We start from the raw sequence: 27,674 nt of genomic DNA, 5'->3' as shown, positions 1-27,674 counted from the left end.
CGTAAACTGTCTGTTCTTCTGGAAGTAAAATAACAGCATACTTTTCAAACGTGTAAAAACAATTCTCCTCAATCCAGGATGTTTGCATAGCGGTTAAATACCTCTGAAGCTCAGTTTCAGTCTTTTTGCAAATATTTTTATGCTTAAAAAGGCCTAGAAAAGAGGTGTGCTTCCGATAGGAGAAAATGTAATTGTCCTTCTCTTCGCTTCCCTTTCATCCTCCTGTTAGCAATACTGTATTTCTTAAATTACCTAGTAGGCGCTGCTGCTGGCTGTGCGATGTGCTTGCACTGTCAGTCTTCAAGTTACTTGAGGCCCTCTATGGGTTGCCTGTCCTCGACTATTAAGGCCAAATACGGGGAACTGGTTTCTTCCCTTCAGTTTCAAGAAAAAGAAATTACGGTGCCGTGGGAGCTGCTGGTTGTATTGTATGGGGTGCTAGAGTAATGCAAGCATTGCACGTTAGACCTGTAAAGCAAAAAGGCTCTCCGAGCTTTACAGGAATTACGGAACAGCGAGCCAGTTCCTGGATGGAAGTATTTTCGTATCACAAAATTACTAACGTAACTGGCACCCTTACCAGCCTTCCTCTGTAAAACCAAACAAACAAGAAGGAGAGCGTACTTGCCTGCTCACCCGCGCTGTTCAGATCAGAACAGATGATGGGAAAGCACAGAGCCGAGAAGCTGGCTACGCTCCCGGTATATCTGTTTAGTAGATAAGGAAGACTTTTTTAGGGCTGTCGGTTGGCTTCTTTCACTTTTGCCTTTGAATCACCTCGTCGTGTATTCTTAAAAGTATTTATTGTGCTGCTTTGACAGAGAGGTGTGTTTGGGGGGGTTGCAATCTTTGGGCTTTGTTTTCAAAAGTGAGAGTGGGCTCGACAAAGACGGGCTATCAGTCTGAACTTTGGATTTCTTGCTTTTTGCCAGCTTGAATCATACCATAAACTCTATTTAAAGATTTTGGGTTTTTTATTTATTTTCCACATCCTTGACCCTGACTGGTGAGCTGGACATTTGTGTTTGCCTTGGCAAGCTCCAAGCTGCTCATCTAGGGCAGGATGAAAACTCTTTTTTCCTTTCGTAAACAAACTGTTCCTTCAGTATTTTCCATAAGGATTTACACCACCATTTTGCAACGCTTCTAGGAATTAAGAAAATCTTGCCATTCAGAGTTCTCATTTTACACAGCTTGTAGCACTGCATAGAAATGTTTGATTTTATATGAGTAATAGTTTTCTGAGATTGGATTCGAAGAGCTTTTTTCGGAATGTTTTCAAATTCCAGAAATACTACATTTTGTCTTGAAGGGCTTTATTAAAGCTATAGGTCAATATTCATCGTTGCCTGTCTAGAACTGGGGTTCTTTGTATTTTTTTTTTTTGTCTAAGGCCAATGCGTGTGTGTGAGACAACGCGAGTGTGAACGCTGCCCCATTGTACTAGACACAGTGTACATGTAAAATACTGCTTTGTGCCCCGAGGAGCTTACAGTCTAAATAACTGTTTGCGTTCCGTATTTCTTTGGATATATTTTAGTGGTCAGGATGTAAAATGAGAGAATAACTTAGTGGGCCGCTTTATGCCAACACACCAATTTTGTTTTGGACAAATGAACTGAATTCCGTTTTCCGCAGGGACAAAGGACTGATGCTCCTCCTTTGGTTAGGTCACTTGCAGCGAGGGGCTCAGGGTTGAGTGCTGTACGCCATGGAAGTGGCATTCTTGGTCTCGTAATCAAAAAGACTTGTCCCGGGACTCCAGCAGTGTTGCTGCTAATTTAGGCAAGCTTGAAATGCCCTAAGTCGGAGATGAAGTTTTATATATTAGAAAATTGATATTATGATATTATTAAATCCAACTCAAAGCTGAGTACCCATGTTAGTCCTGATCCCAAGCTACTGCAAGCCTTTCCAAGTGCAAAGAGGCTATTTGCCATGAGTTCAACCTCCAAAAAATCTTAAAAAGCCTTTTAAGAGCACCCAGGTTTCTCTGGAAGAAGCAGCTTGTAGCGTATATTCGGAATATGTTCTCCCCCACCCCCACTAAAGAGCTGTGCTTGCCAGTCTCTGTATTTTTCCTCAGATCATGCCTTCTGCTCCCTGGCCGCTGCTGTGACTTTCTAACACTCACCGTAGTGTGTTCACAAGGATACCAGATTCCTTGACATTCTGGGAAAATACTCACTTTTTTCCCCCCAATCTGCAAACGCTTACTGAACATGGGCAAGTAGCAAAGCAAAAGGACAATTATATTGTACCGCAGAAAAAAATCTGTGTAGTTTTTAAATTTCTTTAAACAATAGGAAAGTACAAATTTCCATATAACTTTTCATCTCTGTGCTTCTATTTATGAGATCTGATATTTGAGTGCAAAATGCAGTCTTGGAGAACAGTTAGTTCTTCATGAATGTCTTGAAAATTTTTTGCAGTGTTTAGTAAAGTGTGCTATTTATTATAAGTTATTATCCAGATTAAGTATGTGCCAAGGAGTCAGCAAACCAAAACAAAATGTCTGGGTTTTGGTTTACAGCTTACTGTAAATGATAATAAATAACAATAACCAAACTGCCAGTTCAGGAACAAATGCTGAAAAGTACGCGTTAAAAAATACCCCCCAAATTACAAATAAGGAATGGTGTGTATGTTGTTAACAGAAGAGAAAAATACTGAATTTTATGCAAAGCTCCATTGGTGCCAGTCCATAAATGTTATTTATTCTTCCTTTTAAATAGTAATACTAATTTTATAAAGGTATATTAAAAGCATATTTGAAGTCCACAAACTAAAATTACACTTCCTTTTTCGTTGCAGATCTGGGACATGAGTGATGATGAAACAGTCTGAAATGAGCTGCCGAAGGTGGAGGATGACCTACTTTGGACTGCAGTGCTGCCTTGTATCTGCGATGTGACAACTTAACGATTGCTTGCTCATTCTGACTGCTACAAATACAAACAAACAGGATCCACGTTTTGACTATCTTCACCTTAAAAGCAGGCTGTTATGGATATAACTCTCCACATTTTCATTTTTATTATGTAAATAACTAAAGCAATGTGGTTATGTTTAAACCTTGTCTTCTTTTTTTTTCTTTTTCTTTTTTTTTTTAGTTTCTAAATATAGCTTACGTATGAAATATGCTGCTTAAGTAAACTTTCGTGTTTTATTTGTCCCAGTTTTTATTTTTGCTTGTCGATGGACATGTCCAAGCAGCATGTCTAAATGTCTTCTTTCATCTTTCCCAGATTTGTGCCCCTTTAGTTGGAATTTATTGTTAAGATTGAGAATATTCTGCTATTGGGAGTTAAACTGCATCTTTAAAGGAGAGCAGGAGTAGGTAAGAACCTACACCTACTGCCTACACCACGTTGCTTGCTGTTTCACACCTCATATTTATAGTACAATTGATTCCCTTTTCTTTGTTATAGCATGATCGCTCTTGCCGGTGTCAATGGACGTGTTATTCTCTGTAAAGATCTCATAATTTCATGCTATGGAAAAAAAGTGGTTTGACTTATATTTACCCAGGAAAGACCAAAGTGTGTTGGTACCATCATTAGACTCCCCTGAAGTTTAGAGAAGGCTCTGTTATGTCGTAAAAATTGCCTTTGGGGGAGGATCACCGATTCAGTCAAAACTTGTAGAGAAACGCTTAACTGAAATAAGAAATTGGTCTCTAACTTTGCTATTCTTGGATGCTGTCATGCAGTACTTTAACAGGTGTTAAAAAAGAGCAATTCTGATTTTCATTTCGGTTGGATTTTTCAATTTTTGCAGCATCAGGAATGGCTTCAGAGATTATGGCTGAGCACAAACAGTACTTTGAGAATCCTTGAGTTTAAAAGATAACTTGAGAAAAATGGATTTGTAAAATATTGTACATTACTACAAAATTTAAAGTGAATCTATTGTTTTTTATCTTGGAATAGGTTTTAGAAGTATATTTGAAATCCCTTTTATGGCTTTATATTATGGGGATATGGACTAACTCACTCAGAAAAAATGCAAATCACTTTATCTGCCAAACAGTCTTTATTTCCCATCTATATTATGAAAATTAGCTGGTCAATGCAATTATTTTAGTTCCTTCCTTAACATAAGCTCTGAATATTTGGTGTAGATCATTTCACAGCTTCTCTCTTATGCCACATCAGAAGTTGTTCTGTCTAAAAACAAGGATATCTGCAGCTCCCATATTCCCATCATAAAAGAAGATTTATTGAAACATGCCGAGTGTCTAAAATAGCTATTATTTCTATTTATTTTAACTATCATATTCATTACATTTACGTGATTTCTTAAGTAGCCTTCAGGGAATGTCTTGTTTAGCTATCTCCATTGTAATATAAAAATATATATGAATCAAATATATTTTTTGAAAGACTAGTAATCATAGGAAACTGATATTTTGGTGGTCAGGTAATGAACAATAGGATTGATAACATGCCGTGCCATTTTAAAGCAGTTCATTAATGTACATAATTAGTTACGAGCTCAAATGACTTCCATTTTGTTAGCCATCCTGTAGTCCATCCGGAATCATGAATCAGTACCGGGGTAGTTTAAAGGGAATGATCTGTATTTTTATCTTTTGGAGTTGCTGACTGTGGAGTGTAAACGTAGCTTTGCAGTTTTTGGTTACCTAAAACTTGAAAACTAGACATCTTTCTGAAATCTGATAAACATTAAGAATTATTTTAAATATCTGAAACTCTGCTTATCCTGTTAAAGTTACATTGTAGCTTTACATTGAAAGTAGCTATATAACTGCAGAAGTGTACAAGATCGAAAGGTTCAAAACTCAGGGTTAATATAATGTTTCCTTACCTCTATAATTTCAGTAACATACAACTCTCTCAGGCTGAGCTGTTTCCTGTACATATGCTTCCCAGATGTCTCTGATGTTCAGAAACACTTCAGTTTGACTTGGAATAACTTCCGTTGTCTAACTATAATGTTGTTTTCTTTCTCCTTGCAGACCAGAATTGTTCTTATTTTGCTTTTACTCAGTTTCGCTGCATTTACTGAGTGAGAAATCATGAGAATCCATGCAAATGAATGAATGCACATTCAAATATTATTAACAGATAAACACATTTATTTCCTGGCTTGTATTCACTTAATGGCAGGATTTTGGCACAGTCCTCAGCTCCAGTTATTGCTGTTTAATGGAAGAAGCTAAACTTTGACCTTTCTTCATTAAGGAGGTAGGATTTAAATTTTATTTGTGCTGCTGTGACCTCCTAGGCGTCAGTGAAGAGCCCAGACTTACACTTTCGTTGTAGAACCCAACAGCTACCATGACTTTTCAGGGATAAACCAAATTTGTTGGCAAGAGGAATGAACAGCCTCAGAGGAACCTACTCATGTTCCTAAACTAATTACAGCAATGTAATGGCATTATATGGCAGTGTGAGTTGGACCGTATCTCACAGAAAGCAACTATGACAGCTATATATCACATCTGGGGAGTCATCTAATAGTGTTAGAAGACCACAGATCTCAGTGGAGAGCTGTTGACATCATTTTTGTACTTAGGCGTTATGGAAACGCATGGAATGATAGCCTCTGTTTTGCTTTCACACTTCCACAGACTAGAATTTTTCTTTGGTGTCATCCCTTCAATGTGCTTGCTGGCTGAAGTCTAGAATTTGTTACGGAGTAGCACCACATTCATGAAAGTGAGGGACTGGAGATTCTGTATGACAGTTTTCTTCTTTAAAGCCCTCACTTGCTCTCATCCTTCCTTTCACAATCTGCTGTTAAATCCTCTTTACCTGTGTCATAGTCTGTCGATCGGGAATAAATTTCCCTTAGGGCATGACCTTTATATCACGTGTAAATTGTCTTAGCGCCATTAAAGCCAGCAGAACCGTAGCCAGTAGGTGGCTCAGCCTTCAGCCCGCATGACAATCTGTTCCATGGAGCTAGTTTGAGTCTTAAGCCTTCAATATTGGGCTCTACAAGGGAGAAAGGGCACAAATTTGAAAATGACGCTTAGATCCATGAAGAAAGGTTCACGATGGCCCAGACAGGTTGGTCTAGAAAATCACCAAGGAATAGAACCATAGGATTTCTATTCCTACGAAGCTGATGACTGCCAAGAACTAAAGGGAGATTCTGCTTCAGTAGAAGTCAGTAGCACAATAGTTATTTTGGCACATCAAAGGAAACTGTGGTGATTGCTCCAGCCCTTAAAATCATTGAGCTTGAACCTGGAAAAGTACTTTGCCCGTCCTGGTGTTCTGCATGGCTTTGGTATTGTGTCCTCAGAGAAGTCCAGTGACATAAACTGAAATTTCATTTTTGTCATCTTTGATATTCCACTTCCTGTATAATGTTCTTTCTAATTCTTTTTCTTTGTGTAAGATTTGGCTACTCACCTTAAATATATGCAACAGAAGTATTAGCAGAATTGAGTAATTTTTCCATATATAAGCATTTTCTTTTAATTTCTCACTTGTGCTCTCATAGAAAACTCTTACTGAAATGGGTTTTATGTATTTCTGAACTTTTCAGTATGCACTGTAGAATCGTATCATAGCACTTGTTTCTCCCTCTTTCTGAACCAATTCCTTCTAAATGTATGTTACCTAGTCTAACTGGAATTGCTAATAGCTGCTTCATCACTGCACTGCTCGGGGACAGTGTTGGGCCGTGAAGAGTTCACCCAGCTCCAGACTTTCCTTTGAGCTTTCTTCCTCTTTTTCAAGCCAAGTCATAAAAGCACTGAGATTGCCGAGATGTGACCGAGAACAGACTTTGCTATGCAGGATTCTCAGTAATGCCGGTAATGTGTGAAAAGATCGCTAAGCTTCTGATACCAGCTTTTGTGCTGTTGATCAGGAACAACTCTGCCTGTTTCTTCCAGAATCATTGAGAGCCATGACAGAAGCCGTGAGGATATTTTTAGATAGTTTCTCTTCGGAGTATAACCATATCTTCAGAGTTCAAGGAGAGTCCTAGCCCTCTGTTCTTATGGGAATAGGAAGGATAGCTCAAATTCTTTCAAAAATAAATATGTTGCAAGCTAACACATAGTCAACCTTTTTTGTCATTCTGCCAGCTGTTCTGCAGCGCTGTAGCAGTGCGAACGGCCATTCTCATGCTGCCCATGGATTCAGGGTTTGCTGTGCTGTAACTTTGCATTGAGAATACACAAAAGCTGAAGAGAGCATGAACAGCTAGATGGTCGGATTTTTCCTTGCTACTTTTCCAAATTTTTGTACCCCATTTTTTAGGGGTTTTTTTTAATAATAATGCAATACTTTCCTTAGAAACAAATAAGCCTTTATACTCCAAAGAGAGCCATTAAAGAAATTTTTGCAACATGCTAAACTTTAGCAGACTTCCTAAGAAACATAGTCTGGAAGATGTCCCAAGCCTGTTACCATTTTTTTCTGAATCTTTTGACATTACTTCATTAATTCCTTTTCTTCTTCTTTTTTTGTTTAATTTTCAGTGCAGATGATGTGCTCATGCATATCCTGCCAAAATGAAGCTTTCCTTCGAGAGGGTGTTGTGCACCTTTTCTCTTTTAGAGCACCTGGATTAACTGTTGTAAAAGACAGAAATACCACACTGAAAGGACTTTGGACTGTCCCAGTCTGGCAATGTGTAAATTCCTAAGCTATGAAAAATCTACTTACCTGTCCCATTTCAGTTCCAGCTGTCTTCCCCTTGCAGCTGCCTGGACTTTCGCCAGAACCCTAACAGTGTTTAAAAATACTGGGGCACCACACAGGTAATGCTTTAGGTTTGAAATTAATACGGGCTGTCCCTGTCTACCATCACTTCGGCTATCCACTGTCATCATTTTCAAAAAGTTCATTTTCTTATTTGTGCAGCACTGGACGGGTTTTGAAATAAAAAACCCTAACGATTTGTTGACAGTGTTTTCAGTCTCATTTTACTTTTATTGATACCCTTTGGTGCACTACCACTGGCCGTAGTGAACTCTTCATAGTGAGCAGCGATGGACGAAAGGACAGACCGCAGGACTCCTTGCTTCGTGGGAGCGCTGCTCCTAGGTTGACACAAAGAGGTTAACGCTCCCTGCTTTTTTTCTTAAACTTTTGTTTAATTCCTCAACTGTAAAACGTATGGAAATTGGATATATGTACTTGGCAAAGAATATCTATTGTTTTCAATCTCAGTTATCCCAGGTCAATGAAGCGGGGCTGCTGCTCCAACCCATTGTTTTGTTGAAGTATTGTTGACTATTGTTTGAAGTCATGTAGTGTTAACCAAAATAGGCTGTGGCTTGGGCTAATTTGTAGCCACTTTTTTCTTAAATACAGTAGCTGAAATTCAGCAATCCGTATTCTTCCACCAGCCGGTGGTTGGTGTTTTGTCCAGGTTGTAGCGAAGTCTTTTGAGTGAGTCACTTGAGGATTATTTCAACCTGGCCAAGGAAATTGGCACTGTGGAAGGGAAACTGAAGCTACTCCCAAAAGAATTAGTAGCAATAAGCTCGAGTAGCAATGATGTTAAGTACCTTAAGGTATCCTGTATCTTAGGGCAGCAATTTTTTTCACCTAATTTCCCAGTGCAACTGATCTCACGCCGGAATAAGGATGCAGATGAGTACTCCAACCATCTACAATTTCCAGTTCTAGTTGTTGCCCTCAATAATTGACAATATTACCTGCCTGTTGCAACTTAACCATTGCATTTTTTCCAAATCTGGTGGAATTATTTAGGACATTCTCTGAAAAGATTTTCAGAACCCATCTGAACTTCGTCTTTTGTCTGAACTTTGCAAAAGAAATAGCGTGATTTCTTTCTGTTTAATCAGGCCAATACTCCCTTGCCATTGTAGCTTCTTGCAGGCACTTCCTTGGGCTTGGGGATAAAAAGGGGCAGTTAGGAGTTCTAAAAACAAACATGTTATGTTTCCTGGCTGGCATGGAGTACACACTGTCTTTCCATCTACCCTAGCAGTTTAAATGCCTGTTTCCTCTTCTTGTTTGAATAGATGTTTATATAGGGCATTGATACAAAGTACAATGGACTTTGCCTCTGGAACTGAAGGTCACATGCACACGTGCAGTTCATTTTAAATGCTAAAAATTTCAGGTTACTTCTTAACAAAATATTTTAGTAAGCTAACAGGAAAAGACAGAAGCATACATATAGTGTTGTACTGCTGCAAATCAAAAGCACAATTTTTAAAATTCATTCTTTGTAACTTCTCTCCTTTCCCATACAGTTACTTTCTGTTCTTAGAGGCTTTGGCTGTGGGTTGCTGCTTCAGTAGCCTTTGAGCATCCAGAAATTTAGGCTTATGTGTAACTTCAGTTTGCTTTTTGGCACCAGACATTTGTTTTTTGTAAGATCTCAGCAGAATGATCCATTGTTCGATTTGTTAGTGAAATACTCTTATGCACTACCTAAATAAGAAAAGGGAGACATTATGCTGGTTTCATTCTTATGGAGGTCAGTAGTGTTTTCCTGAATGTCTCTTTTGGTCTAATGCGTGCACCCTCCTAAGAAACTGCAGTTGATGCATCCCTGCGAGGCAGTGCTGCGGGAGTCCCGCGCATTTGAAATGCAAGCTGGCGTCTCGTTTCTGGAATGATTTTACTTGCTAAATCAAAACCACTATGGGCTAAAACTGCGTGGAGAAATGCTGCTGAAAGGGTTTCCACATCGTGTCAGTAGGCTTGGAGGAAAGGTAAGGGCCGTGGAGGTTCCAAGTCTGGCCCATTCTGAATGCATCTAGTTTTTGACAGCTAGTAAATTGGCATGTTGTGTCCGTCTGTCCGTCCCTGTCCCTCCCCCCAACCCCTTTTTTTTTCTCTCCCCATGAATATCTCCTCCCCACTCCCAGTGCTCGGTGCCTCACTGGTAAGGGAGGGATGTGGATGAACAAGCAAATTAATTTCTAGTGACAGACTTCTTTCAAATTGGTGTAAGAGGCGAGGAAATCTATAAAGTCGGTATGATTGTGCTTGGGGGTTTTGCTTTGTCTTAAGTGTCTTTATTTTCATTTCATGCTTCAAAGTCTGACTTTTATACAGCAATTCTGTAGGTGTTACCACTTCCTCAGGAACCTGTGACTCAGGCAACGTATAAATGAAATGACATCACTGGCAACTCTTGTTTGAATTGCTTGTTTCCTAAATAGGGACTGTTGGTTTTTCTTTTAGTACTTGCAGCTTTGTTTTGGGTTTTTTTTGTGAAGGGGAGGGGATGAGGGGTCTTAATTATCTAAGGCAGCCTTGCCATTATGCGTAAGCACACTGCATGTGTTTTATCCTCTTGAATCGTTGAAATCGCCAATATTGAAGTTTACTTAAAACAGGAGATCCGCGTTTCTGCACAAGCTATTTATGAATGAAGTAATTGTAATTAGGTCTTACAGAGGTTCTGTTGTTACAAAGCATTCTTAATTCACTCCTGATTGGGAGGGGCAGTGGGCAATGTTTTTGCATAATTTTCCATTATTATTTTGGAAGCAATGCAGACAAAAAAAAAATGTGTTTTCATACTACTGGGCAGTTTTCATGGATCTCCCTTGCTGCTCTCAGTAGTGTGTATTTGCACCGCAGGAGGTTCTTGGTAGATTTCAGTGCTTCCTTTCCTGCAAGTGATACTTTTCCATGATAATGCTCTGTAAATACCTGGTTGAAACAGGAGGAGCCGGAGCAAGGTCTGCGTCTTTGCAGAGCGTCTCGGGAGGCGGCAGGAGCAGTGGTTGCAGCAGGTGGGCACGGTACGGGGGACGGGCAGCTGCTGCAGCCCCAGCGCCTTCTTGGGCAGAACCCCCGGTGATGGCAGTGCAGGAGCTGGCTCTTGAACTGCTGCTAAAAGCAATGTCAGGAATTCTTGTCGCCAAAGGAACGTGACAAGTTGGATGTCTGTCTAGGTCATTTATTCGTAGTGTTCACGGACAGGCTACAGAAGCGTTGCATTTATTTAGTATTGTCATGAGCAGAGGAGCAGTGTCCTGTTGTTTAAACAGTAGCAGTTTTGGGACTCTCTAGACGTGAGTGCAGCAGAGACTTCAGATGTGTCCTTTTGGTTGTGCGTTGATTGTCTGGGTTCTCGCTGAGCAGGCAGTGCCATTGTGGTTGCACTTTAAAGGAGAACTCAAAGAAATCCAGGGAGGTGGTATCGGTGACTACCATAGGTAACGGTCGTTCTTCCAATTATGTCAATCCATGTCAAACTTTGGCACTATTAAGAACCATGTAATTAAAGTTATTTTTCAGATGACACACTAAAGCAAAGTCCTAAAAAAAGGTTCTGTATCTGGTTTTGTTTTCTTTCTAATAATTTATTTTCTTTCTTTCTTTTTCTTTCTTTCTTTTCTTTCTTTCTTTTCTTTCTTTCTTTTTCTTTCTTTCTTTTCTTTCTTTCTTTTTCTTTCTTTCTTTTCTTTCTTTCTTTTTCTTTCTTTCTTTTCTTTCTTTCTTTTTCTTTCTTTCTTTTCTTTCTTTCTTTTTCTTTCTTTTCTTTCTTTCTTTCTTTTCTTTCTTTCTTTTTCTTTCTTTTCTTTCCTTCTTTCTTTCTTTTCTTTTCTTTCTTTTCTTTCTTTCATTTCATTCTACCTTCCTAAAGTTGCTGTTCAGCTTCCTTTGGATCCTTCATTTTCTAAATTACCCTTGTGCAGGGGTCATGCATGCTTTTAATGAAAAACTCTTACTCAAGTTCCACCCAATGTCTATATGAGCAATAGTTGTATATTGTTATAGGTACTAAGTTGGGAATGCTTTGAGATGATAGATGGTATACATGTAATAACATTACAATTATTTGGTCACACAGATAGAAAGACAATTTCCCCCTAATTGAAATGGTTACTATTGTATGTCCCTTGCATGCAGGCAGGCAGCATTTGTGGTTGTCTCGAGGGCACAGCTCGGAGTGAGCGAGCTATACACATTCTGCCCCGTGAGCCCTGCAGGGCAGCAGCTGGTGCGTGTAGCCCGTAGCTAGATCATTCTCACCGACGGCCCCATACGCTTATGTGACTAGCGCGCTCACAAATGCTGGGGTAAGAAATTTCAACTACTTGCTAACTATATTTTGTTGAATAGGAATTCAGTAGTGTTTAGCAGTCAAATATTACAAACCTAAGACAGGCTGCTTTGTCACCACACTGATTTGCGAGGCAGGAACGAGGAGCAAGTCAGCTGGTGCGTGTACAGCGTTTGCCTGTTGCTGGAGATATTCTAGCCTCATTTCTAAACAATGATAGTATCTGTTACTTAATTTAGCTTCCTGTTGTTAGGATTTGGAAATGCCATTAAGGGATTCTGACAGATAACTTCAATATATGCAATGCTTAAAAATCAGCTAGGAACAGAGAATAACAACCTACCTGTTGATCTGAGATGCTGGAAAAGAATGTGATTTAAATGTCACTTGAGTGTCAGGAGGGGGCTGACGCTCATGCCACGAGGACATGCAGCAGAACGGCGTTTCAGAATATGACCAAACTACTGTTTGTAAGTTATTTTGTGGCTATAGTAATAGGTGATTGTGGCTTCAGAAATTTTCTAAGCCAAAATGTTATGTTCCAGCTTTCACAGTTTGGAGATTAATGTAATTAATTATTGTGATTTTTAAAAACACTGCTTATTTAAGGCAACTTTGTCCTCTCCATAATAGCCATAGACATGGGAAGATGGACTGAGGCAGAACACATGGGCTGTACCACAGACATCCAGTGAAGCCAAAGAAAGTCATCTCGTCTCTGCCTCCCCGCCCTTGTCTGAGCTTTGTTTGGTAGAGCCTCTTCTGCTGAGTCAGTGCCTAGGGCAGCAAGACCAATCGCTTGAGTCAGCTAGGCAAGAGTAGTATACGTATTGGAGATGATACAGGTATATCTCATCTCTAACACTGGCTACTAATGCCTTTTAATTTAGTCAGTTGGGACAAGGAGGTCAGAAGTGGTTAGTGAAATTCATTTGCCTCAATTTTTGGATGCCCAACTTTGGATGCTCTAAGCCAGACTTTGATGATGTCTTAACCGAGTTTCGGAATTCTGAAAGGAGTCTGATTTCAAATGTAAAGACAATCTTACATTAAGCATGTATTTTAAAAACTTTATGTGTGTAAAAGAGGATTAAATAAATCTGTTGTTAACTTTTAAATGCTTGCTGTTTCGGTTTTGCTCTTTCTTGCATGTACGTACTGGAAAATATGCTTACCAGGATGAGCATTAGGTTTTGTGTAACAAATCAGCTGGAATAGTGAGGAGTCACAAAAGAGCTTTGTTATTCTTGTGGAAGAGAAACACAGAAAAGGAAAAAGTTAGTTGAGTGCACTTTTTAAAAATGAGTTTCTGGTTTTGAGGCTTGTGTTGTTTGTTACCAATCTGACTGCTAGAAGCTTAACTGTTTCACAGTCAATGCATGCTACTCCCAAAGGGTTTCAAACCCACCTTAAGCTTGGGTTGTTAGCACAGTTGGAAATCAGGGTAATATAACTTAGCCATCCAGGCTAGAAATAACATCGGTTCTCTTCTCCAAGGCCTGCACTGCCATGCAAAGTTTTGGATTCATTTGCAAAAGGAAGGCGTGCCTTGACTTTGGTAATGGAACAGAAATGTTAAGAAGCAAGAAGCAAGTAAGAATTGGACTTGTTTTTTTTTAATTTTCTTCATTAACAAACATTTTTTGATTAGTTCTGACCATGTATTATAAATGTACTCCAGAGGAGAAAACCTTTTTTTGTCCATTTCCTGAGTGAAATACAGAGAACTGTTCATGAACCAAGTACAAGGTGTAAATAAGTTGCCATGACCTGCAATTTGTTGGACTATATAGTGGTGTTAGTGACATTTCTGTGTTTTACTAAACTTTCACAGTGAGTTTTCGCTGTTTTCCCCAGTTAAACTTTTCACAAAAAAGTACAAAACTTGAGTTAAGAGCAAATAAACTGAAATCCTTTGAAATCATTGCCCACTGCCCCAGATCTCTGTTGTAATGAAGCTCCAGCAATTCTTGTGTCCTACCGTGCTCATATTTTCTCTTCCTTCCTGTTTCCATTCTAGATGGGAGGTACGAAGGGGCAGAAGAAAAGCAGAAGTGCCAGAAGAAGAGGAACCTGGAAGAGAGCCAGGAAAGAGCTACAAAGAGATTGGCTCCCTCTTTGAGGGTTTGGGAGCAACGGATCAAGGATGCCCCAGTTTGGGAGCTTTCCCATCAGAGGTATTGTCGTTGGCTTTGGGTAGCTTACCTTCCTCCTCAGAGCTTCCGTTCCTTTCCTTGGCTATTGACAGGTCTCAGCACATCCCTTTTTCTGGTCAGGGCCTGTCTGTCTATGGAAGTTCTCCTGAGGCTTAGCATCAATTTTCTTCTATTTTGGGGCTTCGTCTTGGGTTGCTCTAGCTGTGAGGTTTCAAGGCATCACAGGGAGTGTAGGTTAGCCAGCCAGCAGTCTACTTCTCCCTTTCACTCTATTGCAGAAATTAAGTGCTGCTTCTGTTTTGTCACCCAACTTTTCTAGCGCTCTCAGGAAGGAGAGGAACATTCTTGATTTGTACCTTCAGAGGAATTAGACCAATATACGTGCTTAAGCAGACTTCTCACCCACAAGCAAAAAAAAAAAAAAAAAAATCTGGAAGCTTTGTGATGTGATCCTGTACCTTCATGAACGTTCCCTACGCTCCCTAAACACATCCTACGTGGAAGTTCTGGAAGTGTTTTGCTTTGAGGTTATAGCGTAGCTAATTCCCACATCAGGGCTGCAAAGCTAAGCAATGGAGGTTTCCTGAGGAGAGAATCGTTCCTTTTCATCAGTCTGACTAGTTGGGTAGATCACAGCTTTCTCATCTCTCAAAATGTTGATGCTGGTCTCCCAACACTGGGAGTTTTTGTTTTGTGTTCCTCCCATTCCCAAGAATCTGTTTTCTTTTTTCTTTAATTTAAAAATGAACACATCTGTTTTGTAGCTGTGTAGAAAGACTTGAAAATGTGAAGCTAAATGGCTCAAGAACAGAATTAATTCCAAATGTAATTATTTATAATAACCTGATTTGAATTTTGCTTCTGAAAAATTCAAGTGAAATTTTTTCTCATACAGTGATTTCAGTGAGTTCTATGAATACGTGACAGAGTTGTGGTGAGATATCAGTGTTACTGCCTTACCACCTTACAACTGTTCACGTAAGTTATAACCAAAGTAACTGCATGGCAAGAAACCTTTCTGGTCACTGAAACTCTTCGATAGTGTCGTGTTCGTTATGCCTTGGTATCTGTGCAGGACAAACAGCCGACAAATCAGTTGAGATTTGTGCAAGCAATGGTCTATATCCTTTCCTCAATATTAGAAATGCAGAAAACCAATTTTTGAATGGCCATGGAGTAGCATAAAGAAGTCCTGAAGTCCAATCCTGTTCATTCTCTAGTAGCAAGATCGCATATTTGGCAGCTCTGATGCTTTATTTCCTCTGTGTACCAGCTTTAGATGCTACGTTCTGGGCAGCCCATCAAATTGGATACACTCACAGTTTTCTTTTTGTTGAGCTCTGGAAATCAGCATTCTGAGTATAGATTTCTATGCTATTAATAGCTCAAGGGAAGAACTTATTTTATAATTTAGAAAAAGTCAGTTCAAAGAGCTGTCTGTACAGTTGCAGATTTTGGAGCCCTGGGCAGATTTTGCTTTTGTAGTCACTGGCAAGTTACTCCAGTTTTATGCCAGCCACAAGGCACTTTCTGCCAAGTTACTACAGCTTCCCGCAGCCGCGAGGGTTGTGTGAAGAGGCTCCAGTGCTCCACCTGGGTGCTGCACGGGTTGTGCCGATGGAGGAACGGGAAGGGCCAGCGGAAGATACGAAGGAGCAAGGCCGTGGATTGATGCGTGAGCTGGATTTAGCTGTGCTGGTAAAATTAATGCTTCTCTTGGGGGAAAGTGCGTAGAATTTGCTCTGGGAGTATGTCACAGAAGGACAGAACGGAGAGAAGATGGGATCTGTCACGGGGCAACTGTTAAAAGGAGCAAACTTGTCAGATAAATAGGAGAATATTTCTTCTTGCCTTCGTTAGCTTCTCTTTCTTTAATGATGGATTATGGGTGGATCTGCTGTTGACTTTAATCCTCAGCCTTTGCCCAGGCATTTTTCACATTTCCTGTGAGAACTGGTAGGACCAAAACTGCATCCAGAGTTCAGCTATAACAGGGCAGAGCAGGAGGAGAATCCCACACTCCTCTTTCTGTATTTCCGAGCAGAAATTGTTTATTTGTTGGATTAATCACTAAAGTTACAGACATGTCAGCAAAGTCACCATTTGATTTATTACTGCTGATTTTGCATCATCCTGAAAGGTCATAGCTTGACTCACGTTACAGTCTGCATTTGTAAGCCTGGCAACAAGAAAAGCATTGGTTTTTGTTGTGAGGAAACCTGTTCTTGCCATGAAAAATCTTTACAACAAGAGCCCTAGAATCCCACCATGTTCTGTGTGGTGGTGGCTTTGCAGGACTTGGCTTCTTCTTCATTTCCCCACCTGAAAACTCAACATTTGAGCTAAGGACATTACACCGTATAGACTAGGGAAGCTGGAGGCTAAATTAGCAAATGCATGAAATGACAGAGGTCTCAAAACAAGGGTCTCTGAAATAGCACATTTTAGACAACATCTATAGCGCAGTCTTTAAAAGTTGCAGTGCATTTTACATTTCTATGGTTGATCATTCTGCACCCTGTTCTTAGCCTATATTCAGACAGCCACGTCTTTATTACAGTAAAGAAAATGTCTTGCGTGCTCTTATATGTTATTTTCCTCTGGACTAGCGAATTCTGCTTTCCTGGTACTTCATCAAGGCTTTCTCAAAGCAAAAGGCAAATTCTGTACGTATGTATGCCTGTGTTTCAGGGGACAAAATGAGAATATTACTTACTTTTGAAGAAATAGGTTTACTGGTTTCAGTTGTTACTTCACTAAATTGGCCCTGCAGGTTAAGAAATTACTTCTTTTAATCTTGATTTTCAAATTCCGTGGGGAGGTATGAGAACCACTGGGAAGGAGAGACTTACAAACAAGTGATGAAAGGTTACCATTAAGATAAAGAAGACCTTCACAACAGAGGATGACTTCTCTTTATTTTTAGCAGCTCTGAATAATGAGAAGAACTTATCATCTTCTTCAATTAGATATCTGTTCCAGTTAATTTCTTTCCAGCATTTTCATTGGTAGGGGAAGTCAGATCGGTGGCAGGAGGTTTGCACCTGGGGTCGTCGTCTTGCCTATTTGAATCACGTCCTAGTTTGTAATAATTTTTGAAAGCAGCTTGCTGACTTAAGATTGTTCACGCTGTGAAGAGGTCACTGGTGAAGCTGGCTGGCACCCTCCGGTCATCCTGGGGGGGAGCAGAGGGTTTCCTCGTGCACTTACGCCATGTGTGTTCCTCAGAGGTGGCCTCTTCGCGGGCAGCCACGGCCTCCCGAGGGAGGGAGCTGAGAGCGATGGGAGCCGTGGCGGCCCCAGGTCCCGGCTGCGAGACGGGAAGCCGAGGTGATATCGATGACCGCGTGTATGGCAGGAGTGTCAAGAGGTAAGGCCTAATTTAAAGTTTTCTTAGCTCTCTGCAGTTCTGTTACTTCGGTTCTGTTTTCAAAATAGATGTGTTTGTATCGGTATGTAAAACAGAACGGGCTCTAGCAGCCAGAACAATGTCAGTAACTATTAGTGCCATGAGAAAACGTTTGATGAATAAAAGTAACATGGAGCTAAATAAAGGTATGTCAGTGAAAGTAAGAGAAAAGGACTTTGCTGCTGCTGTAAACCCCATAACAACGCTGTACTACCTGTGGTACTATGCGAACACGTGCATTTTCTTCTGAAAAAGTTAATAGTCTGAGATTTTCCGTAGCCTTAGCAGGAGCCCAAGCACTTATCACTTGGAAGGAAAAGGAAAAGGAAAGGCCCTTGCTTTAATCTCTAAGTATTGTTAGTTCTTTCCATTATTTTCATCCCCACTTCCCCCTCAAAAAAAAAAAAAAGTTTAGATTACTACAGGGGATCAGTGGAGAGCAAAGGTTTGGTTTTAGGCTGAGAACTTCTTTTTAAAACTAGTTGAACCGGGTTTTTTTCCCTGAAAGCAAAAATATCCTGTATTTTTTATACTTTGTTTTAACTAACTAGAACTAATATAATTGCAGTGGTATATCGTGTGTATTTTAACACACAAGCTACATGTCGTTCATACAACTAAGACCCACATTATTTTAATATTTCAGGAAGCAGGAGATTTGAGCTTTGTGTTTTCCTGGATTAAAAAAGTAACGCTGATTCCATCACGAATAGCAGGACACTATCAGAAGTATTCTGTGTGCGTCGTATTTGCCCAAACTGAGTAAACAGTTTTAAGATAAGCAGCTTTTTGACTATCAAACATAGCAGGCATGTGGCTGATGCAGCTTCATGGTGACAGATGCCTGTGTGCCTGTCTTTGTGATGGAGAGAAGGCAGATGTTCTCCTTGGCATTTAAGAAAGCTGCTGCTTAGCAAAATAAAATGTAAAATTAGAATGAACAGTGAACAGTGTAAGTGGCTAGCCTACAAGCAAAAAAAGACTGAAACAGTCTCACGTCCATATAATGGAGCGTGTTCTGACTGGGAGTCAGCAACTGCTTTGTCGTTATTTAAAAGTCGCCTATAGAAAAAGAAATTCTGTTTTTTCCAACTCTGTTAAAATATAAATGCATGTCAATCTGAATATCCATGTATGACTAATCCCATGCCAACCATGCTTAACAGAGAGGCATGTCAATGGGGTATAAATGCTTAAGTGATACAGCAATTAGCAGCTATAAAACCCCCGAAGTTAGCGCATTGTTGTCTGATGAATGGGGCGCCTGATTGTGTCACAAAGGAAAATATGAGAATTTCCTATTTAATGTTCCTTAGGGATGCTGTTATCAGATGAGGATGGAGGCTGCCTTCAGCGTGACGTGGTCCACTTCTAGCACCAGAGGAAGGAGCAGCGTAAGAGGAGCTGGTACTGGGAATAGTCTGGCATTCTGGCACCGGTCCCACTGTGGCTCTCTTCAGGGTGTGTACGTTGGTCTCGGTCAAAGGGGGTGCATCTGGGGAGCTGCTGGCCTTGTTGCTCTTTGAGATGAGTGCTGTCCGTGTTAAGCATAAACCACGTATGGAGGCTTTATCGATAGTCTCAGTGGAGCATCTGGTTCCCTTCGTGAATGCTACCATGCTGGTCCAGCGAGAGCGGTCTCTTTTAAGTCATATTTACTGGTGCGGAAGTTCCCGAGGAGAGGGAAAACCCCGTGAGTGAAGTTCAGGAATATCGAGCGTGCCGGCAAAGAGGCCGAGTGCTTTGCCCGAGCCAGTGAGGTTTCCCTGTCTCAGCCCCGGGCGTGCGTGCAGAGTGGCCCGCAGAGGGGTCCCACTCGCACACGAGCAGAGTAGTTCGTGCTCTGCTCACTGGAACACGCCTTTGGGTACTTGTGGGTTTCTGTAAATGTGATGCTCAGATTTGCCGAGCAGAATTAAGCAGGAAAATTTGAAACTTTTCTGCAAATAAAAATCAAACCTGATGCCAAGCTCACCAGTTAGTCTAGAGTAAACACGGACAAACACAGAGGAAGCGCATCACCTGATTAGAACTCTTTGTGGAAGACCGAAGACTTATGAATTCAAACTGTAGTTTGGAACGAAAAGCTCCAGAGCTCTGTGGAAGATTCCTAGCTGCTGCAAGGTGCTCCTCCTACCATTTTTATGTCAGATAAAATGTACCAGGACCAGATTTGTCCTTGGGGTTTTAATTAAAAATAAAGTTGAGTTTATTGTCTTGCAGTTTAACCACTGTTTTTGCAATGGCTGTTCTACACTGGACTTAGTCGTCTTCTGCAGCTCGCTTTCAGCCTGTGCTGAGGGTGCTGTAAAGACAACTGAGTTTGCTGTAAACTATTAAATGTCTCGGAGAAAGTCTGAAATCGGAGAACTGGAGAAAGAAGTGGTGTCTGTGGTGTCTGTGGCTTTAGATCAAGGATGAAATGACTTGCTGTCCCCTTACTTTTTCTACAGAAACGACTGGTTAGTGACAGCATCTCCCTGCGAGAATGGTTGGGCAGGATTAGGCTTGAGTGCACTTGGGAACTTTGCTACAATCAAGAAGGTTCTAAGACTGAAGGTTGAGCACCTTCAGTAGGTGAGCAGTGGGAAGGAAGCGGTTGCACTCCTGGTTTTGCCATACATGCAGAGGTGAGTACTATCCACCCAGGCCTGCTGGTCTCTTTCAAGGCTTGTGCCCCGCTGATGGAGAGAAAAACCATATGTGTATTAAATGTCGGTCTTGGTGAGAAGTGCTGCCTCCATGAGCCTCCCAGCACCTCTCCTGGGTGTAAAAGCCATCTAAAAACCTCTCTTCCACGGGAGGTGAACATAGCGCGCACGCTCTGTCTCGGGGGTGAGGAGCTCTCCCCCGTGCACCTCTGGAGACACGCAGTGCTGTTGCCTTGTGTGCCGCGTCGGGAGAGCACCAAGGGAAAATAGGAGAGCTTTGGCTGAGACACAGGGCAGCTGCTGTGGAGCTATATGTAACAGCAGTTTAAAAATAAGCAATTAAATTATCTCTCTTGGCTGTCTTATACCCAAGAAATGCACTTGAGATAGCTGTTCCACAGAGAGGGGCAGAACGTTCCCATTAAAGGTTAAAAAATTATTTAGTTATTAAATTGGTATATTTTCTGTGATGGGCCCTTCAGGGATAAAGTGTGCTTCAACACACAACGTAATCCAGCTGCGTAGTCACTGTCTGCTAAGGGGAGGGAGCTGGAGACACCCTTCAGATGCCGTGTGTAACGTACTTGGATCTGCATCCATGCCAGATGAGGACATGGAGGCTCCTGTGCATCAGGAAGATGCGGACTGGTTTCTTATTTCGCTGTTCCTCAAGAAGGATCTAAAGATAGGGGTGAATGCTCCCCTCAGCCAAGCACAAGCGTGCCAGCTCTGGTGAGTAGAGCTCTTACACAAATAACATTTAAACGCTTCTGCTGTGTTTTGCCAGGGTATCACGTTAAGCACCATGGCACACTGGCATGGTGTTTGGGTACTGGAGAAGTCTCCATTCACATAGCCATTGTGGATCACCTCTTTTGTCACCTAAGTAGCTAGGACAGCGTAAGCAGCGAGTTCTCCTAACTCTGCTGTTGCACAAAGGCTTCTGAACAAGGCTGGCAGACAGTTTTACATCTTTTCTGTGTTGACTGATTTGGCCTGCTAGAACGCTGGATTTGTTCCCACCCCCAGCAGTCCCCTGCACCCCTCTGGGAGCGTTGAGCCCAGCTGCAATGACAGTTCAGCTGCTGCTTGTGGAGCAGCTCCTGAACTGGTGCACTTACAGCTCCAGTCTACCATGGTGGACTGGTTACAATTTCGAGTTTTGTGCACGTGCCAGTTTTAAAGTCTAACAGTTCAGTTACACTGTGTAGTAGTGTAGCTGCTTTATGAGCAGCTGCAGTCGTTCCCTGCCGAGTTCTCTGCAGCAGTGGCAGGAGCCTCTAGAGCCATCTGACTCCAATACGCCTGCATTCAGCGCAGACCCTGGCAGGATCAAGACTGAGCTCGGTCCTGTCTATGAGCTCCCTGTGCTGCTTCGTGTGTCTAAATGTTGCGCTAGGTCCCTTCAGCCCTACTGGGTAAGCACAATCTGCTGGATAGGCTCACAGAATCACAGAATCGTGTAGGTTGGAAAAGACCTTTAAGATCATCGAGTCCAACCATAAACCTAACACTACCAAGAGCAGCACTACACCATGTCCCTAAGCACCTCATCCAAACGTCCTTTAAATACCTCCAGGGATGGCGACTCAACCACTTCCCTGGGCAGCCTGTTCCAATGCTTGATAACCCTTTCAGTGAAGTAAAATGTCCTAATATCCAGTCTAAACCTCCCCTGGCACAACTTGAGGCCATTTCCTCTTGTCCCATCACTTGTTACCTGGGAGAAGAGACCGACCCCACCTCTCTACAGCCTCCTTTCAGGTTATTTACCAGCGACACTGTTAGTACAGGTTTAGCAAGTAAGCAGACATACTGCCTGTGTACCTATACAGTTACATACTGCTGTTGTACTGCTATTGTGTCAAACTATCACCATCTACCAACCTAGCCTCTACGCGTATTTGTATGTCAAGTTCATTTTCACAATTAAAGCAGCTTGAAATACTTAGAAACTGTATTCAGGAGAGGCCACTCACTGAACTACGCAGAAAGAGCCAAACTCACTCCCTAGTATATTTGTGACGTCAGGTCTGTTTTCTAAAATTAAAATTCTGGTTTGAATTAAATTAGCAAAAATAGTATGTGGGGGGGGGTGAGGTTAGAAACGCATAGCTGGAAGTTGCCTTTAGTTTAGCTCACAGAAAAAGATAAGCCATTACAAATAGTATAGTACTTAATAATAATAGGAAATGTGTGTGTACAGTCCAGTTTTTCTAGGCCATGGTGCAATTTTGGGTGCAATTTTGCACCCTTTTGTGCAAAATTACTGCTTGCTGCTAATTAGAAAAATCATGTGGTAGGAAAAAAAAAGACTGTATTTTTCCTTTTACCATGAAGAAAATAGAAGACTCTATAAGTTACTGACCTGAAAGATAGCAATGCTGCTGGTCCTGTTTCATGTAGTCCCCAAAATGTTGATGTAGGGATGACTTTTTCCTAAAAGGAAACCAGCTCCCTTCAGAAAGCAGACTGAGAGGCGTGTGAGGCTTGTTGTAGTTGGCCTCCCTCCCAAAAGCTCTTAAAGCATGTATTTAGGCTTCTTTCCACGGGTATTTAGAGAGGGATGTTTTTCAGATGTGTTAAACTAATCATTCTTGATGTGTTCTCATGGAATCTCCCACACCCCAAAATAGCCGTTTACTTTAACAATGTACATGCATGTCACGCCTACTTTGTTTTTCAAACCATTTAGGCATCTCGAATACAATAGTAACTTGCATCTCGTTATTTTAAGGGACTCCTTTTTTGATTTTGGAGACACTTGTACTACATTCAGAGTTGAAATTCCTCTGAAGGCTCTTGCCTGGTTCACTGAAGTTTCTCAAAATCAGGGAATTGGAACACTTGTTTTTAAGGATTAACTGTCTCCAGTCAAATGAACGAACTACCTTCTATTGAAATGCTGCTCACCCAAACCACAAGAGCCTGGATGGTGACATTTGAAATACAGCTGTCTTCTTTAGGGAATAATTTCTGTTCTCTAGATAAAACTTGAAGAAGTTGCGGGACAAAAAATGAAGCAAAGTTAAGATATTGGTCTTTTCATAAACAAACAGTACAGAAATGCTCAACTAGCTGCTATTTTCCAAAACAGTAACTGTTCAGGAGCTGCTACTGGCGAGCTACGTTAGGAGCAGCTGCTTCAGCCCCGCATGGAGAGCAAGATGGGCAACCACTCAGAGACCTGGTCGGTGGGACTGTGCTCAGGGGCCAGAGATGTCCTACAGCCGGGGGCATTTCTGCCCATCTCTGCTGTGGCAGCAACAGGTTCTCTTTGTAGTTGGAAAGACTGTTTCTTGACAAACTCCGGAACCTGCAGGGAAAAAACCCAGCAAGACTATCGCTGTGCCAGCCCCTTCGGTGGGGTAACAGTCCTAAACGAAGAAGGGTTTCCTCAGAAGGAAAACATGACATGAACAGTAGTTTGTGTCTGCCTCCAGCTCATGCAGTATAGAAACCAACTTCCTCTCTTACCAAACAATACAGAAGAGTATGTACACACCTGTGATTTAAGAGCACTTTATTGTTCTTTAAGGCTACTTTTAAGTACAAAAAAAAAAAGATGGCCTGCCAAACCTTTTTTTTTTCCAGGTGAAACAAGGCCACAAAAGAATGGTATATTACAGATTTACAAACACAGAGAGAATCTTTCAAACTGAACTGTAGATAACCTGGCTCTGTGAAGAAACTTCACCACGTCTCATGATGGTGAGTTCAGTTTAGTTTCCTTCCACCTCCCCCCAACCCTTTGGCTTTCATGACATTATTGTGTCTAATATATGTTTTACTGGACATAATCACATTACATCTTTATTGCCCTCAAATCCATTTACCTATCTCAGATAAGTAAATGTAACCTTGTAAAACAGCTATTATTGAAAATATTAGCTTTAAAAACATTATCTTATTTGTGTTTACAAAGAAATATAGGAGTCACATTTTCCACAGAGTCCATCTACAGTATTAGTATTTTACTGTTATACTGCTCAGTAGCCTGTAGCAATAACAAACTAGTGGCTATTAATGCTAATGCAGTGTTCTCATAGAATAACTGTGTTCCTGCACTTTTACTGTATTACAGACAAATCTACAACAAAAAAAAGATCAACTTTTTTCTCCAAACAAAAAAATGAATGATTACAATAAAGGAAAGGGAAAAATTAAATAGCTACATATCATTAACAAATTAATTGTTCCTCAAAAAATACCTACAAATTTCTCTGTACATTCTTTACGCACAGCGTAACGATGGTCTTAAAGTTACCTATATAAAAAAGTGTTCTTTTAACAATCTTCCTACAGAGAGTAGGGTACTGAATGCCAAAGCAAGTAAGCGTTGACTACCCAGTAAGATGGTAGTGAAATGTGTAAAACTGGGGGCTTAGGTGGATTTTTTTTTAAATTTTTTTAAAGAAAATTGAGCAGCCACCTTCTCAACAAGAGTAAGAGCCAATCTCCCGATCTCTTTCTACCCTGCACCTGTTCCAAATTAAATAGCTTAACTTTAAAAAAACCATAAAATAAAAGCCACAATGGACCCAATACTGTAACATAGTCCATAATACATCACGTGTAGTTCATCTTCCAACTAGTTCTAACTTTCTACACTGAACCAATCATTTCAGGTAACCCAGTATAAAAAAAAGCCCTAGCTGCAACTGTACTGGGAAGATGGAATGTATGGGGGAGAGCAGTTACACTTAACAAGAAGAAGAGAAGCTCTTAGTACTAGCACAGCTGTGGTTTTATGCCTGCCTCTATTGCCTAATTTCTAGTTAGTAGCTATTAATATAGCAAATGATAATAAATGCAGTAATACCTGTATAAAGTTTTCTAATGGAGGAATGTATGCTGCAACTTGGCATAGGTTTATGAATAAGCTTAAAAAATTAAAGATCATATTTCACAAACTGTAACAATCTGTTGTCCAGCCAAGATACGTAACGGTAGCAGTTTCTGCAGCTAGTTAAAGGTGGATTACACAGACTTAGTTTTAGGAAGCAAATTCCTGTTAAGCAGACAGTGCTGCAGACAGAAACAATTACTCAGTCATGCGCAAAGCTATAGCATCCTGTACCACGCATCATATATCTCTAAACTGCGTCATTTGAGGCCTGTCCTGAGGCTGTCCTCTTTTGCTGGCTGCTACTAAAGTGAATATCAAATACAAATATCATAGAGTACAACTGTACCAGCAGTAAGTATATCTAGGATTGTTACTGACAAAAATAAACTAATTCTGAAGAAAAGCTAATAAGTATTATGATTCTTACTGTCTATACATTAATAGATACCAGCTATTTTTCATAAAACATGCATCGTTAAGCACTATTGAACCCTCCAACCTCAGCTCTATTCTAACAAACTGCAGTGTTTAGGAAAAAATGCCCGTGTTCTGTAAATTATGCAGTCCAGTTGCAAGCACTAAGCACCTGAAATCTAAAGAGAGAAAGACCTATAACCTGTATGAGACTTCCCCTTCCAAAGCTGTTTTGCTTTGAGAAAAATCAAACTGATAGAAATGTCATCCTTGAACCCTTTTTTCAGCAGTTTGCCCTCAAAATATTAGCATCTTCCAGAAAGTTGCTATGCAACTTCAGTCCTCCTCCAATAGTGCAAATCATACATGACAGTTCTTTTCAAGTATATACATACAAAATTACTTCACAGAGGGAAAAAAAAAAAGGCAATGTAAGCAAACCAGACAAATTCTAGTCTCAAGAAGCTAATAAAAGCAAAAAGCATTTGGGTGAACCAACTAAGTGTAATGGCTTTTGTGGATTAGCGTGCATTATTTTTTTTTTAAGGGGCAGCAGATTTGCATCAGAGGTTTCTTTGGTAATTGAGGCAGGAAAAAAGGATGCTACATCGTATGAATCTTTATGAAATAGTTCCTGCTATCATCTTTAAGGGCACCCTTTTACAAATACAAAGTGAGTACACAAAAACATGTGTTGAAAACTAATCTCCCCTCCCCCAACACTATTTTAAGCACTGTTCAAAGCTCCGTCAAACCATGCAAATTCACAAACGTAACGGTCCTCTCTTCATGAGACTACAGAGGGCGAGTGATTATGATTGACCATATGAGAGGAAGGGGAAGACTGGCCCCGCCGTGAAGCAGACTCGGGACTGCTAGAGACTCCGTCCTTCGCAGCTTTAATCTGAAGCCATGTATCCCCAAGTGCTTTGGCAAAGTGGTCATCAACTGATCCTGTGATGGACACAGAGTTTGCCACTGGCTCAGGCTCCTTGTAATTCTTGCCAAGGCTTCGGCGGAAGTGCTCTTCCACCACCGGGTCACAGGCAGTGGTAGCTGGATGGGGAAAGGAGGCAGAAGATGCGTTATTTCAGCGCAGAATCCTGGCACCAATACTGGATTCAGAACCCGTATTTTCTCCCATTTTCCTATCGTCTCAGCATAAAGCAAGACTTCTTTACATCATTATAGAACTGGTAGTGAACGGGCTGGGGAAGAAGATGTTAAAGGACGGAGTTAAAATGGAAAAAGGGTAATAAATGGAGTTAAATATTTTTGCATTTCTGTGACCTGCACCAGAACTTAGAACTTATATTTAGGCGTAAATAAAATTAAAGATGGAAACAGTTCTTTGAAATCAGCTCCCAAGCCTGCTGATACCAGTCAGATGTGAGGAGACTCCATTCTAAATTACAGCATGCCAAAAGCTGATTGCAGGGGTTCATCTTACTTGACACACTTGTGCTAGGAGCCAGTCAGAAAACTAAATGAATCCCTACCTCTGCATTGGGTACTACAAGCGTTAGAATGGTGTAATACTATTACAAGAGGAACAAAGAACCTTAAAAATCAGGTTTTGAATGATAATAATAACAATTCCTCAGACTAAATATGAGAGAGTTGCAGTTTTACAATTTAGAAACAAAATCTGTGTGTCTAAATGAGACTTATCTTTCAAAAATACTTAAAACTGTCAGGATCCATGCCATTGTCCTTCATGCTACAGAAAGGCTTGATTGATCCTAAAATAAATGTGAGCGTCACACACAAAGACCTCTTCAAGTGACAAGAGGCAAGTATTTTCTGAAAACGTTTACGACTGTTCCAAAGCCCATGTAAATGCAGCTGGGGTCTCAATGAAGAAGCTCTCCTTAGACAAGTAACGGCAGTTTTCTAGAAAACTTCCAACATCTTAGATCTCTAACTACTGACTCCTCTAAGAGTGTAACATATGCTCCAGGGTCTCACTTCAGCTTCTAATGCCAGTTTTCAACAATACATTGATTTTTTAAAAAACATATATGATAGTAATCATCATCATCTTACTATGGACTTTTAGGTTCCTAGCTACGTTATACTGGTATTGTGACACTGGCACATTCTGGTTGATGAAGCCTCACTGCCGTGGAGTTTTGGAAAGGCTCTGTGTTAAAGCTATGCATCAGCAGGTATATGACTTGAAATGAGAAAGGCTGCGTTTTCCCCTA

General features: G+C 40.8%; 2 protein-coding genes and 1 long non-coding RNA gene across 8 annotated transcripts in view; 2 read left to right on the top strand and 1 right to left on the bottom strand.

Annotated features, from left to right (window-relative positions):
* The window catches only part of ATG7 (autophagy related 7), a 130,270-nt gene extending 112,623 nt beyond the window's left edge, over nucleotides 1-17,647 (top strand). Inside the window, exons 20-24 of one of the 2 annotated variants that reach the window (XR_012777418.1) lie at nucleotides 2,815-3,340; nucleotides 12,622-12,833; nucleotides 13,486-13,581; nucleotides 14,016-14,165; nucleotides 17,247-17,647. Coding sequence is in view for 1 of the 2 variants with exons in the window: in XM_075513825.1 (XP_075369940.1) it covers nucleotides 2,815-2,847 (33 nt within the window). In the remaining variant the exon portion in view is untranslated. Of the gene's footprint in view, nucleotides 1-2,814; nucleotides 11,298-12,621; nucleotides 12,834-13,485; nucleotides 13,582-14,015; nucleotides 14,166-17,246 lie in introns of those variants that run through there. The other variant, XM_075513825.1, reaches the window with a different exon arrangement.
* A 2,281-nt stretch (nucleotides 17,648-19,928) lies between these two features.
* On the top strand, nucleotides 19,929-23,359 carry LOC142415458 (uncharacterized). The gene is made up of 3 exons (XR_012777419.1): nucleotides 19,929-20,183; nucleotides 20,687-20,936; nucleotides 22,942-23,359. It is a non-coding gene; the product is annotated as an uncharacterized LOC142415458 (long non-coding RNA).
* Nucleotides 23,360-23,710: 351 nt separating this feature from the next.
* VGLL4 (vestigial like family member 4) overlaps nucleotides 23,711-27,674 on the bottom strand; it is a 94,780-nt gene continuing 90,816 nt past the window's right edge. For all 5 annotated transcript variants that reach the window (XM_075514449.1, XM_075514448.1, XM_075514450.1 and 2 more), the window contains one exon: nucleotides 23,711-26,523. In XM_075514449.1, the coding sequence (XP_075370564.1) occupies nucleotides 26,255-26,523 (269 nt within the window). In that variant the 3' untranslated portion in view covers nucleotides 23,711-26,254. The remainder of the gene's footprint in view (nucleotides 26,524-27,674) is intronic.

The sequence above is a fragment of the Mycteria americana genome, chromosome 11, assembly GCF_035582795.1.
Source record: "Mycteria americana isolate JAX WOST 10 ecotype Jacksonville Zoo and Gardens chromosome 11, USCA_MyAme_1.0, whole genome shotgun sequence".
NCBI classification, from domain to species: Eukaryota; Metazoa; Chordata; class Aves; order Ciconiiformes; family Ciconiidae; genus Mycteria; species Mycteria americana.
Note: the sequence above shows the minus strand (reverse complement) of the source record. Positions and strands in the feature narration are given on the sequence as shown.